This window comes from Acomys russatus, chromosome 8 (genome assembly GCF_903995435.1).
Source record: "Acomys russatus chromosome 8, mAcoRus1.1, whole genome shotgun sequence".
Taxonomy (NCBI): Eukaryota; Metazoa; Chordata; class Mammalia; order Rodentia; family Muridae; genus Acomys; species Acomys russatus.
Genome location: NC_067144.1, coordinates 63,930,939 through 63,946,598, shown reverse-complemented (window position 1 = coordinate 63,946,598; position 15,660 = coordinate 63,930,939). Strand labels below are relative to the sequence as shown.

General features: G+C 41.9%; 1 protein-coding gene across 1 annotated transcript in view; it reads left to right on the top strand.

The window, feature by feature from the left end:
* Positions 1-15,660, top strand: part of App (amyloid beta precursor protein) — a 220,432-nt gene that overhangs the window by 119,376 nt on the left and 85,396 nt on the right. Inside the window, exon 6 of the mRNA XM_051150165.1 lies at positions 3,360-3,562. Coding sequence (XP_051006122.1) covers positions 3,360-3,562 — 203 coding nt within the window. The remainder of the gene's footprint in view (positions 1-3,359; positions 3,563-15,660) is intronic.

Genomic DNA, 15,660 nt, shown 5'->3' with positions numbered 1-15,660 from the left:
CCCAGAGACTCTTGTGCTTTTATTTGCTCCACTTGCATCAGCATTCAGAAGTCTGAGCCCCATTTTTTTCAGTCCTGCTCCTCTGGCCTTTTGGCTGGTCACAACATTTTGGGAACTGGCTATTGGTTATGTTTTATCACTGCTAGGGTGGAGGCCTGACAGTAGTTCACGTTCTCATAACCATGGAGATCAGAGCATCTCTCCGCCATTTCTTTTCCCCAGTTTCTATGATGGCAGAAAGGAAAAACAAAATTAACTTTGAGAGAGACTATGAAACAGTAAATAAAACTTCTAAAAGTTTTTTACTCATTTAATTCTTAGAAAATACTGCTTTAGAGCACCTTTGGGTTCACAGCAAAATTGGGCAGGGGGTACCAAGACCTTCAACTAGCCCTTATTTCAGGTCTTCAAGCCCTCAAATCATGTTGATGACGATGTGTGGTTCCCACTGTCCCATCGTGCTTACCCCTCCCTGAGCCTCAGCCACTGAGCTGCCACCAGTCCTCTTACTCTGTCCCTTTGCCATGTATGGAATGTCATATGACCGTTCCAAAGAATGCAAATGGCAAAATGCTTTGCATGACTTTTATAAGAAGGAATGAAAGCTGGTATGTGAATCATGCTCCTACGGAGACTCACAAGTGGCACCAGCATCACATGCAATTATATGCAGTCTCTTTGGAAATGGAGATTCTCCTTCATGATGACATTTACCCTCCAGCAGAGTCCAGCCTTGAATGTTGACATAACATTGTTTAATCAATGATATACTTTCCTGTTGTTGTGTCCTTTTGACCTGCTCACTGCATCCAGAGACTTTCAGGATAGCCAGGAGTTTCAGTTTCCTTCTGTATAAGTATTTTTCATTATTGGTGTTGACGGCTTTACAGTTGGGGAATCATCTACCATCTTATCCACTAATTGTCTTTCTGAGCATGTTTTTTGCTTGGTTTATCAAGAAATTGCTTGGTCTCACCATTTCACAAACTTCGCTCTCCTTTTGATTTCTGTCACTGTGCTCAGCTTTATAAAATGGTCTCACCGTTCCTATATTGCAGAACAGCTGTCTGTCTGTCTGTCCTCTCAGCTGGTGGCAGAAAAGCGTGTCCCCGCCTCTTAATGCCTCCTGTTAGTCCTAAAAGCTCCAGTAGAAGTCATAAGAATGGCATGGTCAGGATTCTTGCAGAAGATACAACATCACTAAAGCACAGTTGTGTGCTTCTGCTTTATATAGTGTCCAAATTAGGTAATTGAATTCATGGACATCTAAATTTAATTCCAGAAATGAAAGCTATAGTAATAGGAGATGGACCTGAGTTCTCTTAGGGAAAGCAATTTAATTTCTCAGCCAGTTGAACTATTATGTATCTCAGTTCTTTGTTATGATGACAGTAAATTCTGCAAGCAGATGCAGTCAGAGCTGATGGGCATGTAATTCCTTCTTTTTCCTGGCTACACACACACACCAGAATGCAGATCACTTTAAACAGCTGTCCCTGCAGCTCAGGCTACTTACTGCATGGAGCTTTAAAAGCAGCATTGAGGGATTAATGGAGGGTGGAAAGGCACGGGTTTTCTTCACCCTACCTGACAGCCCAGGACTAACCAAATCTGGACCAGACACATGACCATGGGGCAACACCAGTCATGGGGCAAGATCATGGATGTTTCATGACCTGAGAATCCTGGCTTGCTTTAACTTTTCTTTCTGCATTTACTCTTGAATCACTACCGACACTGGAGAAACAAAGAGAATTGTGACTGTGATTTACTTGGACAAAGAAGAGATCGCAGACACAATGAACTAATTGGTGTTGTGCAGGAAGCCACCTCTGTTCTCCTCACTAGAAGAACAACCTTGAGTTTAAGTAAAAAAAAAAATGCATCACAAATAAAATGAGAGCCAGCTGTAGGTTTAGTTTTGAAATGTGGCCTCAAGTAGGAGGTGTATGCGCAGAAATTTTTGTGCAAGCAATCAAGAAATCAATTATTTCACCTCATTTGTATCTAAGCAGATGGAGGCTTATCCCATCTGACTATCCTTGACAGTGTCTGATCTTTGTTTTCTCACCTACTTCTTCATAGTCTTAATGAAAATGTGAAAATCAGTTACAGTGTCCTACCTATCAACGCGTTATGCATGAACACGCGCCTAAATTATTCAGCTGAATTATTTCATCTTTACATTTTTTGCCAAATGCTTCAGAATATATTGTCCTTTCAACATAGTCCATGAGGGGAAAATGTCCCCTTGAGAAGCCACACATATTTTTAGAGAATGTTTTTGAAGTCCTGCATCCTGTGCTTGCACCCCGGGGGCCTCCTGTGCATCATTCATTATACGGCATGTACAGAGTGTGCCTGGAGCGTGGGGGAAATCACAGCAGTCCCTCTGTGCTGTAGCCATTTCTTTGCACGTCTCTGCCCATTCTCAGCAGAATATCTCATCCCTGTGCTGTCAGGCATTGAATTACAAAGTCTTTCAGCTTTCTGGAAGCATCTTAAATCATGGCTGAGGCCATCCCACTCGCCAGCGTGGATGAAATCTGATATAGTCTATAACACTGGACTCCCCAAGCGTTTAAGCCGAGTTCTCTCTCCAGCCCCAACACTGTCATTACAAAGCATCATCATGTCACGGCTAATGCAACCTCTAGATTCCCCATTGCTTCTCCCAGCTACAGGCTCCTTCTTGCTAGTAGAGTCCACAGCGACTTCAGGGTGATAACTCCCATGGGCTCTGTCTGTTGCTGGGGTCCTTTAACCTGGGTACAGCCTCTCTTCCTCCCATTTGTATAGTGCTTCTCATTTGACAGAGCTGTGGCGGAGAGTGTCAGATATTCGTAATGTGTTAGTTTTGTGATCCGATCCAGCGCGCCTTGGTCTCCTTTCCTCCCAGGTAGTACAGGGTAGGCTCTCCCTCCCTTTATCTTCTCTCAAGTGCTCTCCACCAAGCTGGCACTGGCAGCCAGATGCTTTTTCACAGAGATTCCTTAGTGGCCTGGGGTCTTTGATACGTCCGTTAGCAGCTCTATCTTACTGGTTGCTACCTGCCCCGTGTGTTCATCAGTAGATAGATGTTTACAGCCACACCACCTCTCTACAGTCTGCATGATCTTGCTTGGGAGTCACGGTAGCTTCTTCTTGCAGCCATTAAACGAAGAGGAGCCACGTCCACCTGTGAAGCAGTTTGTAGACCTCAGCTAAAGTTCCTACTTAACCTACTCTTAACCTTCTGTGTGTTTTCCGTCAAGTCCATGTTCCCTCACAATTACCAAAGTCCCTCTCCTTTTTGTCTTTTTACTTTTCCTAAATTTGTTCATCTGAGTATTCCACGCTATTTTTATTTGTTCTTCCAGCGAGGACAAAGTAGTAGAAGTGGCGGAGGAGGAGGAAGTGGCCGATGTTGAGGAAGAGGAAGCTGATGATGACGAGGATGTGGAGGACGGCGATGAGGTAGAGGAGGAGGCCGAGGAGCCCTATGAAGAGGCGACTGAAAGAACAACCAGCATTGCCACCACCACCACCACCACCACCGAGTCCGTGGAGGAGGTGGTCCGAGGTAACCTACTCTTGGATTTGTTTTTATTTCTAAATATCTTAGGATTAAAAAAAAGAAAGAAAGGAAAATAGGAGGGGAAAACCGGCATTTCAACCAACATTACACTTCCCTTCCAAGGGACCCCTGCCCTCGTTTTCTCTCTGAAATCACAAGGCTTCTTATGTTTGGTTTTTCGCTGGTGTTGGTTTGGTTTAACAAGCAGTCCAACCATCAGTTTAAACTAATACAAATCCTGCTTTGCATGGTCTCTTCTCTGCCTGGTGCATGCTGTTTAAGGAGTCGTAGACTGTGTTATAAGACCCTTCCTAGCCAGAACTCATCACAGTCCTCCAGAAGTGGGTGCTTAGTGCTCAGCTTGCCCCTTGCCTCTTGGACCCCTGAGATGGGGAGGACTACATTGGGTCATTCACCACGCTGGGCTTACGGAGGATTTCAATAAATGTTGTCTGTGTGAATAGTTTTCATTAGGTTTTTTTTTTTTTTTTTTTTTTTTGCTATTTTTTACATAAAATTTTGCTAAATCCAATTTTTTTTACTGAATCAATTTTTCTTTTACTAAATCTAATTTTTAATGTGATATATTAAAAGCCATTTTATTTTGTGCTATGAAATTCAATAGGGGTAGTTTGTGTTGTTTAATTAGGAAGTGTAGGTGCATCTTCTTCAAGAACCAGGTGTGATTCTGATACCTAAGACTCTTCTATTGCTAATGTTCCTCTTGAGAATGTTGTGAACCAAGTGCAGTGAAAAGATTTTCCATTGCTAGGAAATGAAAGCAAATGTGTATTTTACATTAAACAGACTAATGTTATGTCAACTAATGTGTTTTGGGGTTGAGGCCTTTAATGGGTGTGCATTGGTTTTGGTTTTGGTTTTTTCCCCCACAGTTTAATCTGCCTCTAGATCTAGACTGAGTGAATATGGCTTTACTTAGTTTTAGTGTAGTGCAGATGATATTAGCTTTCACCCACAAATGCTACGAGATTCTAAAATTTTCTTTCCCCTCTTGCAAAAGTGTAATATTAACAGCTCATTCATTAGAGCTTAGTATGGGACAATGTTCAACTCAAGTACATTGTTAATTATTGGTGTTAGTAGGCCCCTTTCTTTGCTGCATTTTTAGGAACTTTATTGAGGTATGATTTATATACCATGAGATTAACTCGTTTTGAATATCCAGTTCAGTGGCTTTAATAAATTCACTCAATTGTTTAATATCGCCTAATGTAGCCCAAGGACATTTCAGCTCCCCAATGAGATCCCTCCTGCCCACTCACCGAGTTGGTTCTCACCCCAGGTGGCAGCTAGTGTATACTTTGGTCTCCACTGAGTCGTCCTTCTCCGAATATTTAGTGTGTAAGTGAGGTTGTACCGTGCATAGCTTTATGACTGACTTGTGTCACTTAGCAATGTTTTGGGATTTTGTGCTTTTAACTGGGAGCTTTTGTTAAGTGGTGGTTCTGAATTGAACACTGAGCACCTCGGATCTATGGGAGCCTTCAGTGTTGCTCAGGAAAGGAGCATGCAGTTCCAAGTAGATGGTTTAACTTTATCATCCCCTACTTAAGGCAGCTTCTTACTTACTTTAGCTTATGAGCGAATGTGCAAGTAGAGGTACCCTTGATCTGAACAAAACACTCGTCTTCATATCCCCAAGGCATCTTTTTATCTAGAGAAATTTTCAAACGTCTCTTGAGGCTAAGACTGGCAGATCTGGCCTAATGAATTTTTTTTAGCCCCAGTTTTCTCAGCAAGGAGGAGGTGTCCTCCCCCCCAGGTTTCTTTTCTTGGTGTGATGTTACAGCGACTGATATTCTGCAGTGGGCCAGGGGTGTGTAGAAGTCGAGAGCCCTTGTTTGACACCCACTTTTTCTGTAAGTCGGGAGGAACAGGTGATGAGCACAGGCCGGCTCAGGATGGCTGTGAGTGCTGAGACCGAGTTGGAAATCAAAGCCCAAGAAATGCAAAGAACACAGACGGTGCCCCAGAGTCAGAAGCTTGAGCAGAGGAGTGTCTATGGGTAAATTGTGTTATAGCGCACATCGCAGTCAGTAGGAAACAGCAAAGCAAACATGATGTTTTGGTGGAAGATTAGGGGTACATATGGGAGACAGGAGTACTTGACACTCTGTGTAAGAGAATCTGAGAAAATTGCATTGAGACTAAAACATAAATGTGTTTAATGCCAGGTTGGCAGGAACGGGTACTGAGAATGACCACATTCGGTATGATTTTTACCACAACAAGTCACAGGTGAAGAAGGAGTGTGGTGAGTGTAGGCTTGTATTCTGACCGAGATGGAATTTTCTTGAGATAATGTGATCTTGTTAACTTCCAGGTCTTGCTATTTTCTGAATTTGTCCTATCCTTTTGTTTTTCATTTTCACATGTTACTTTCTAATTTTAGATATTTAGTTTTTGGCTTACCGTTTTACATGTAAGGTTGAGTTTTTGATATTCAGGCAGACCATATTAAAGATGTGCACACCTTGGTACTTTTTTTCTACAAAACCAAACGCAATTAAGGGCTAGATGTTTATAAGAAAAATCCAAAGCAAGCCCTATTTTAAAGATAGGTAGAGTACTTGCTGCAAAGTCAGGACCTGAGTTCAAATCCTCAGAGCCCATGTTAAAAGCCAAGTATGGGTTTGTAAGCCTGCAATCAAAAGTTGTGGAGACAGGAGGATTTCAAGGAGATGTGGGATATGGTGTGTGTGTGTGTGTGTGTGTGTGTGTGTGTGTGTGTGTGTGTGTGTGTATGTGTAAGACCCTGTGTCAAGGAAATAAGATAGAAAGTGTTAAATCAAGAAATCCAACATTGTACTCTGGACATACAAAAACATGTACATACAACATTGGTTCTCTCTCTCTCTCTCTCTCTCTCTCTCTCTCTCTCTCTCTCTCTCTCTCTCTCTCTCTCTCTCTCCCCTTCCCTCCCCCCTCTCTCTCTTATTAATCCCTGTAAAAAGAAGGTTTTGTTAAATGTGAACCCATTTGTTCTATGTAAGGCCTGCTGTGAAGTGGACCAATGCTACAAATTGAGACAAATCTTTCTGGAATAGGTGCCTAGTAGAAGCATGCTATGGTAGAGTGTGTCCATTAATGATGCAGATGGCGGTAAGATTGAAGGGGACCAACCTTCCCTGGACAGCCCTAGTATAGAAGGTAATTGCAGAGCAACAGCAACAGGAGCAGAGCTGATTGCAGACTTTGGAAAACTCTTCCTGCAAAGCCTGCTCCTGTGCCCTGGACATGAACACCACTTTGTAAAGGAAAGATTAGTACTGCAGTCTCATTTTCAATGTTAATGTTCGGCCTCTGAGAGGAAGTAAGTGTGATTTAGAACCAACCCTAGAAAGAAAACCAGTCCGTCACTTCCAGCTTCTAGCACTGCAGCCAGTTCCTTGCTGTGCTACATAAGACCTGGGGCCTTCACAGCCCAGCAGCTCCTGAGAGGAATGAACAGACGGGAGAAGATGGGAGCTATTTTTACTTGGTCATAAAATCTTCAACCCAAGTTGTCTATTCTGTGTTACTGATTTCAGAGAGAAGAGAAGCGAAATTCATTTGGCTGTTAAGCTCTGTCAGTGAAGATGATGGAAATCAGTCTAGCTCAAGTGGCTACCAGTTATGTAAAGCAACAGTCTACTTAGACACTTGCTCTTGATTTTCAGTTCATAACTCCAAGATGCCAGGGTTTTGGTTGGTTGTTTTTTTGGGGGGGGGTTGTTATTGTTCTTATTGCTCTTATTGTTCTTGTTGTTTTGTTTGTCCAAGACAGAGCTTCTCTGTGTAGCCTTGCTTGTCCTGGACTCTTGTAGACCAGGCTGGCCTCGAACTCAGGGTTCAAGAGGCAGAAGCCTTTGCCTCTCTGAGTGCTAGGATTACCAGCATGCGCCGCCACGCCTGACTGGGTTTCATTTTGTTTTGTTTTGAAGTCTGAAATGTAGATGTTATGGTAACTGGATTAACCTTGGCTTTAAGTTACCCAATTTTGCCTGCCCAGAGAAACTCTTATGTTTTACCTTATGTTTATTTATTCGACAAATTTTCTTTGTGCCCCTGCTGACAGCTAAAGTCTCTGCCCGTGTAGAAAGCATAGCAGGGTTCTCACAGACATGGTTCCACCTGCTGGGAGACTGTGTCTGATGCACGTTGGAGCTCTTTATTGCAGGTATAACTCCTCTGGTTCATTGTTCTCCCTGCCCTGGAAGGCTGATTCTGCCTCTTAGGCCTTATACTATAGTGTGCAGTAGAAAACTCACACCCCCTGTTTCAGGTCAGGGCAATTAAGACTTAGGGAAACTTTAAAAATATGTTAGTAATATAAGCAGTAACTGAGGAAGCCAGGACTTGGGCCAACATGATCTAGGCTATTTCAGTTCTCATTACTGCCCAAGTGATATTTTTACTTCTTTTTCTAAATACATACTCTTCCATTTTACTTGGATTCCTCCTTGCAAGTGCTTGCTCTTTTGCTATCACATCGATGTATCTTTCATTTCTGCACTGAGCATTTCTAGAATGTTCTTTTTTCTGTTTAAATTAAATAATAGTAATGGCCAGGTGTCAGCTAAGAGATGATTAGGTGTCAGAATTTTATATTCCAGGAGCCATAAATAGCATGATAACTATTTTTTAAGTCAACGATTTCCCTAGGAAACACTCCGCTCGATTTATTTGAATGTTGTCTCTGGCTACATTCATGCTAGAAAAGCAGAGCCCAGAAGTTGAATAGCTGCAAAGGAGATTATAGTGTCAGAAGAGACCAGGGCATGTATTGCCTGGCCTTTTTAGAAAATGTTTTTTAGCCTCTGATATTGTCTATAAATTCTATAGGTCCTTTCCCCCCCCCCCCCCAGACATTACTTACTGATATCAAGTTGATTTCAGACAGTGTTGTGTGAGAGACTGTGTATGTGCAGGTACACATATCCATTCATGTTCATATGTGTATAGATCATAGGACAGCCTTATTCATTCATACACACACACACACACACACACACACACACACACACACACACGTCATAGGATAACCTCGAGTTTTCCTCAGGTCTCAACCACCTTTTTCTTATCTCTTCTTTATGGGCAGGGCCCAAAAAGTGATGGGAGGCAGGGCCTTTCACTGGCAGGGATCTCATCCAGTAGACTAGGCTAGATGGCCAATAAGTCCCAGGCATCCACCCATCTGTCTTCCCAGTGATGAGCTTCTGAGCAGTACCACTTTCCTTGGCTTTTAAAATGTGCGTATTGAACTCAGATCCTCATGTTTGGGCAACAGTTTATGGACTAGGCTGCCCCCGTCTCCGCCTCCCCCAGCTCCAACGGTCGTGTTTACGGGAGACATTTTATCATTTCGTAGCCATGGGCCAGTTGAGTAAGCTACTTTTTACCTGTCTAATGTGACTACTGAACTTATCTTGCATGTTCTAAGAATTACTTTATATGCTCTGTGCTAAGCACATAAGATAATATCCAGGAAGACATTCACTACAGGGGGCTCAGATTCAACTCCTACAGCCGGTGACCTACAAACACTGCATTATGCAAGTGGTCTTGAATCCTCGATGTGTCTCTGTAAAAGTGGGGTTAATAATACCTGTCTAATATTTAGCTACTCTGTGAGACGTGAGTGATATAATCCCTGGGAACTACTGAGTCCAGTTCCTGGTAGACAGTAAATGACCTTGCTATGGTCATTGTGGTTGTAGCCTCATTCCAACTCCCTCATATATTCTGAATATTAGACAAGTAATGTTTACTACCAGTTAAAAGTGTTGAAGGTAAGCCAACAGATTGACTTTTTAATTACACGGTGTGATACATCTATGAACTGCTCGTGCAACAGAGCTGGTGTTTATAGACAGTATTCTGTTACCAGTAAAATACACTATGAACTCTGTTTCTTGCTTAAAATAGTTTGTGCGTGTGTCCATGAATATATTACACATATCAAAATATTTGCAAGTAAATTTTATATTTAGCAGAAAGTTGAACAAGATGGTACTTGAATGTCACCATATTTAAAATAGAGTTTTTATTCCTATTTTATGCCTTGTGGAAGGAAATTCTTCAGTAAGGACACACACACACAGAGAGAGAGAGAGAGACAGACAGACAGACAGACAGACAGACAGAGACTGATACAGGTGACTTTTCAACCACTTGTGTTTGTGACAATCAAAATGACTGTCTACACACTGGCTGCTTTGTGTTCACTGACTGACCTCGTAAACAAGATACTGCTGGTCTGCTGACAATTACTGAGAAGCTCAGTTTAATAGACTGGAATGCATCCCCCAATGCTGAAGAGGTACTTGTACATATGGGCACAACGTTACTCACTCAGGGCACAGGGATATGACCTGGACAGCTCCGGTCCTTCCATTCAGACTTGAGTAGTCTTTGTTTACTTTGCATGGAAAAAGACATCAGCAGCCTGGGTGGAAAAAAATGCTTGGAAGTTCTCCGAGACAATGCATCTGAGAAGGATCATAAATAAATCAAAGCCGTGTTGCTCTGTAGGGCAAAAGCGACAAAGCTAACCTCTCTCCCCTACCTACCTCCATGGTTATGTCTTTGTAAAGTCATGGCACAGGGAATCCAGGGCCCCAGTAGTGGAATTCTTCCTTTGGCCATCATACTCAACTCTTTACAGGGTACAGGGAAACAGTAAACTTGGCTTGCTGTGATGGTGAAGATGACCTCGCAGGTCTAGCCCTGGGTATCCTAACCCAACTGAGACACAAGAAAGTGGGGAGAGGAAAAGGGACAGCAGTGCCTGCTTCCAGAGCAAGCCATGGGCTTCTTACCTCCCTGCTCTACCTAAGGCAGAGAGAACGCATTCGCATATCCGGGCCAAGGTGCAGCATCCCTTTTAGTGTCAGAACTGGCGTCAGCGCTGGCCATAAAGGCAACAGGTGGCAGGCCGCCTGTTATTTTGCACCCTGTGGCACAGCCGCCTTTGGTTCTGAGGCATTCCAGACATGCTTTTCTGGGGCTGAATGGCACATGTAACTGTTCTGTGTAGCTTCACTGTCCTAATCTGGAAAGCCAACTGCAGCAATTAAGGTGTTCAAGACACAAGACTGGCAAGTGAGGCTTACAGAGACAAGTCGTATGCATGGGTGTGGTTCTCTTGGTTTTAGTAGGAACTTCATTGACATAACTTCCCATCCATAAAGTTCATAATTCACAAAGATCAGTTTGCCTCAAGAAAATGTTGTGCCTTAAGCAGAATTATGTGTCTACTTAACACTTTATCATTTAAAAAAAAATCAATTCCTTAAAATGTAATGCAACAAATTAGGAAGAAGTTAACATGATTATGTCTACATTTCTCCTTTTCAATTAATTCTTAAGTCCAACAGAGTATTGGCTCTGGTAACAGAGCTATGGTTTTTAAGGGAAATAATTTGGTTCCCTTAATAACAAGTGTCTGGAACGTTCAAAAGCAGGGTCGATTGCGGCTGAAACACCTGCTTCTGATGGCCTTGAACCATCGTGCCCTCTGAAGATTCATCTGCGGCTTCCAGGCACTTAGGCTAGCACAGCATGTCTGAGCTTCTGTTGTTCTATTAGGAGGAGAGTACAGATTTCAGAAGAGACTGAATAAGTCTCAAGTTCAAGTGTTAATATATGTTCTCTGGCTTTCAAGGGGCAGCCCACATGTTAGAAAACCCAGAACTGTGATGGGAAATGAATGCATAAGTGAATGAGTGTACGGCGGAAGAGATTAAGGTATACTGCGTTTATCTTATAATGGTAAAGCTATTAACCCCTTCCTGAGAATGGGATTACATGGTGTCTTTTTTTCTACTTGTAGCTTGTTGAATACAGCTTTTGAGATGGAATGGAAAATGTAACATTTGGAGTTCTTTTTAAGTATTTCGTTTATTTTTATTTTTATTTGTAGTTTACCTGCATATGTCTCTATATACCATATGTGTAGAGGGCAGAAGAGAGAGAAACTAGATTTACAGGCAGTTGTGAGCAGCCATGTGGGTGTTTGGAATCAATGCTAGGATGTCTGCAAGAACAGCAAGTGCTGTTCACTGCTGAGCTGTCTCTGCGGCCCCATTTTCTGAATTCTTGATGTTTCGTGATACACTCAGTAGAAGGTCTTTCCGGCCATTGCTCATGCTTCCTTGCCCTCTGGAAATTTGCTAACCTGTGTTACCCAGGATTGTGGAGATGATAGCTGCTGATCTGTCACACAAATCCCCCTGCACACATCACGCTTCGCAACCTCAGAACTCCTGATACTTGCTTGCTCAGGTGATTCTTGGCTTGGAGGACTGTTCTGTGCATCATAGGCTGTCTGGTGGCACCACTCTCCTCTTCCTGTGGATGTCTAGAATCCCCCCTACCCAGTGTCACAACCAACAGTGTGCCCTGGGGAAGAATGGAAATCTACTGTCTCTGCCCGTGACCCACTCAGCAGTGGTTTGGAGACCTGTGCTGTTCGGCTTCAAATGTGTGAAGACAGTGCCAATGAGGTAATTCTGTATTAAAGGTGCTTCCCGCCAAGCCTAACAGATGAGTTCAACCTCCAGAACCCACGTGGTGGGAAGAGAAAACTGATTCCCATAAGCTGTCCTCAGATCTCTTCACCAGCTCTGTGGTGCGTGCACAAGCACACACAGTGTAATGTGTTGATTTTTTTAAGTATGTGATCCCTGAAATGTGCCTCCCCTGCTTCACCTGAATGTCAGCCAAAACTCCTAACTCAATGTTGTGCAAATGGTAGGTTGCCAGTGAACATTTTATAGGACAAGAATAAGCAAAAAAAAAAAAAAAAAAAAGAAAAAAGAAAAGAAAAGAAAAGAAAGAAAGAAAGAAAAAGAAAAAGAAGACAAAATAGTGAGGTAAAACAGAGATAAGATGTATGATCCAGTCTGGTAACATGCTTAGGGACAGCAAAGTAATGAAACATTGGCTTAAAATGTGTGTGTGTGTGTGTGTGTGTGTGTGTGTGTGTGTGTGTGTGTGTGTGTGTGTGTGTTGAAATAGAGCCTCATTGTGTCTGTTTCCTGTGCCAGGATTCCCAGCCTGCACCATGCCTGGTAGCAATACTCACTACCATGTAGGCAGTAAAGTGTGGAGGAAGCTCTTTTTGGTTTGAGTATTTTCCCTTCCCAAAGAATCCATTTCCCTGAGTACACTGTGGTAGAAAGCCAACCTTGGTTGTTGTCCAGACTTTAACTAGGAATGATGTTGTTCTCATCTTGAATCTGTGGATTCTTTTCTGTTGGAGACTATGGCAAGAAGCCAGCCACTGTCTTCCCCCGACACAGTCCATCTCTCTAGACCCTAACCTACAGACAGCATCCTTTTGTTCCAAGAGTGTGGATGCCGTCTAGCATTTCTCCCCAGAAAAATCTGTGAAAAATTACATTCTAAGTTTAGCTTAGTTATTCCTTGATTTTTTTTTTTGTATAGGCTTTCATCATTATTTTCAAAATAAAAATCATTTGTGTGTAAGGGGAAGAGGGCCACTAGAATTCATATTTCTGAAAAGTGATATTTTCATAGACTTAAATATAAAAGAATTATTATCTCAGTATTGGATTTAAGAGAGAAGTGTTGAAGGTGTTTTGGTATTGTTTAATAGCTGATTGTATGTAGTAGAATAAATATGTATTAATAATCTGTTAAAATAATTTATAAATAGCTTATCTGTTGTATTTCTTTTTTTTTTTTTTAATTCTAAGAATCTTCTAGTGTATGTTTTATCACTCATTCACCACATAAACTACACTTTTTCCAATTTGTACCAGTTCCTCCACTCTGGTGCTTTTATGGTGCAGCTGTGTTTTATATCTTTAAAATAACATATTTCAGCTGCATTTAAATCAGTTAGCTGGGCCTGGTGGCCCTCACCTGCAGTCTTAGCATTTGGGAGGCTAAAACAGGAGGATCATAAGGGCTTAATGCCAGCATTAGCTGTGTCCTGAGACCCTGCCTCTCTAAACACAGGCAAGAAAACCACACCCTCCGACACTCACCACAGTGTTACAAGGTGCTTACCAAGCCTTGCTACTCCGCCAGCCATTTGTGGCTTTTACTGAGCCTACACATCTGGAGAGGGACATGGCCGCTCATGGACTGTACTTTGAAGAAACTTTAGCACCATTTTCGGCCTTCTGTGGGTTTTGTTTTGTTGTTGTTGTTTTGTGTTTGTTTTGGTTTTGGTTTTTTGGTTTTGTTTTGGTTTTTGAGGGTTTTGGCACGGAGACAGGGACTAACAGAGGACGCTTTTCTTGTCTAGTGGCTGGCGGTATATGCAGTTTTTCCCTTGTGTGGCACAGTCAGTCCCTTCTAAGCTATGAACCAATAACTACAGTATTGAGGAATCTGAGGAGCCATAACTACGGCATCTTGAAATACCAGTGGTGGGAGTATTTATACCAAGGAACTAGCCAAATGCTACAGTTTATTTTATTTCTAGATAAACACATTTTAAAAGCAAATTCTTCCATCTCATTCAATTAGAAAACAAAAATGTTTCCCCACAACACAAGGTCCACTTTAGTCTTCTCTTGTTCTCCTTTCAAGCTTGGTGATGCCATGTTGTGTGTCAAACTGGCCTTACAAACAGGAAACCAAGGTTAGAGGAGCATCATGGTGGTACGCTCTTACAGCACCAGCTCAGGAGCGCTGACTAGGGTAAAACTCATTTTTCCAGGCCCATCTCCTTCAGGTACCATTTTATAAGAAACCTTTCTGCATAGGGAGGTGCGAGAATCAGGTCAGGTCTAATTTACAGTGGCAGAGAACTACGCATGGCAGCAGGAAGCCTAGCCAACCGAGGATACCTCTACAGTGGTTCTCAGCCTGTGGGTTGTGACCTCTCTTGGGGGTCAAATAACCCTTTCACAGGACTGACCGAAGACAATCGGAAAAGACTGATATTTTCATTATGATTCATAGCCGTAGCAAAATGACAGTTAAAAGGCAGCAATGAGATTTTCGATGGTTGTCACTTGAATGGAAGTAATTTTATGGTTGGGCGTCACTACAACATGAGGAGCTATCTTAAAGGGTCGCAGCGTGAGGAAGATTGAGAACCGCTGTGCTAGATACTACTGTAACAGATTCACACCCATCATCCTGCTGAGTCTGTGGCTTCAGTAAGCGGCAAAGCTGCTTGTGTGACTTGCTGACATTTCAACCTATATTTGGAACATGAGCTTGCAACTTCAGCTTACTGGCCTAATTTGCATGATTATATTGAGTACAATATGATTACTAGATAATAAATATTTGATCGTTTGTTTCCTGATAATTTTCTTACCACTTTTATGACTACTTGTTATCATTCATAACAGATGATGAATGTAATTTCTCTGGGAAGTATGTGATTTTTGCATTGGAGAAAATATGTACTTTAAAGATAACTACTTTTAAAATATGTTCATTTAAATTTGTTTCATCTATAAAAACCAACATATATATATATGTATATATAATATCTACCAAGTACAATTTTTGTTCAGAGCAATTAGGATCTTGGAGTGTCACTATATTGAAATTGTTAAATTTGTAGCAGTAACTTCATTAGGATTTTTTTAAGGTAAAGAGGTTTTCATGATTATTTTATTAGTATTACAATTCTTTTGATTTTGTTGTTGCTGGCGATCCTGAACTTGCTATGTAGACTAGACTGGCCTTGAGCTTGTCAATATCTGTTTCCCAGGTACTGGAACTGGCATGTGTGCACCACCACACCTGAATCATGGCTGTTTTAAATGACATGGATGTCAGCCCTTTTCATTACTGATGATCAACACACTTGGTATAGCCAACTCGAATGCCATTGCCTTTGTTAACTTAGGTGATGATTTATTGCTAAGGCAAACTGTATTTGTTTTTCTACTCTACAGTCACAGAATAAAAGTACAAAATAGGGGATTGTAAAAGAGGGACATTCATAATATTCATGTCTGTATATTGTGCTTAATGAAGCATGTTTCACAGAATGTGGGGAAAAAAGACATACTCTGACCATTTTCCGGCCACCACAGAGTGAGAAGCTACATTTCTGCCCATTAAACTTTAGCGTCAGAAGCAGCTTGATTCAGTGCTTGTCTGCT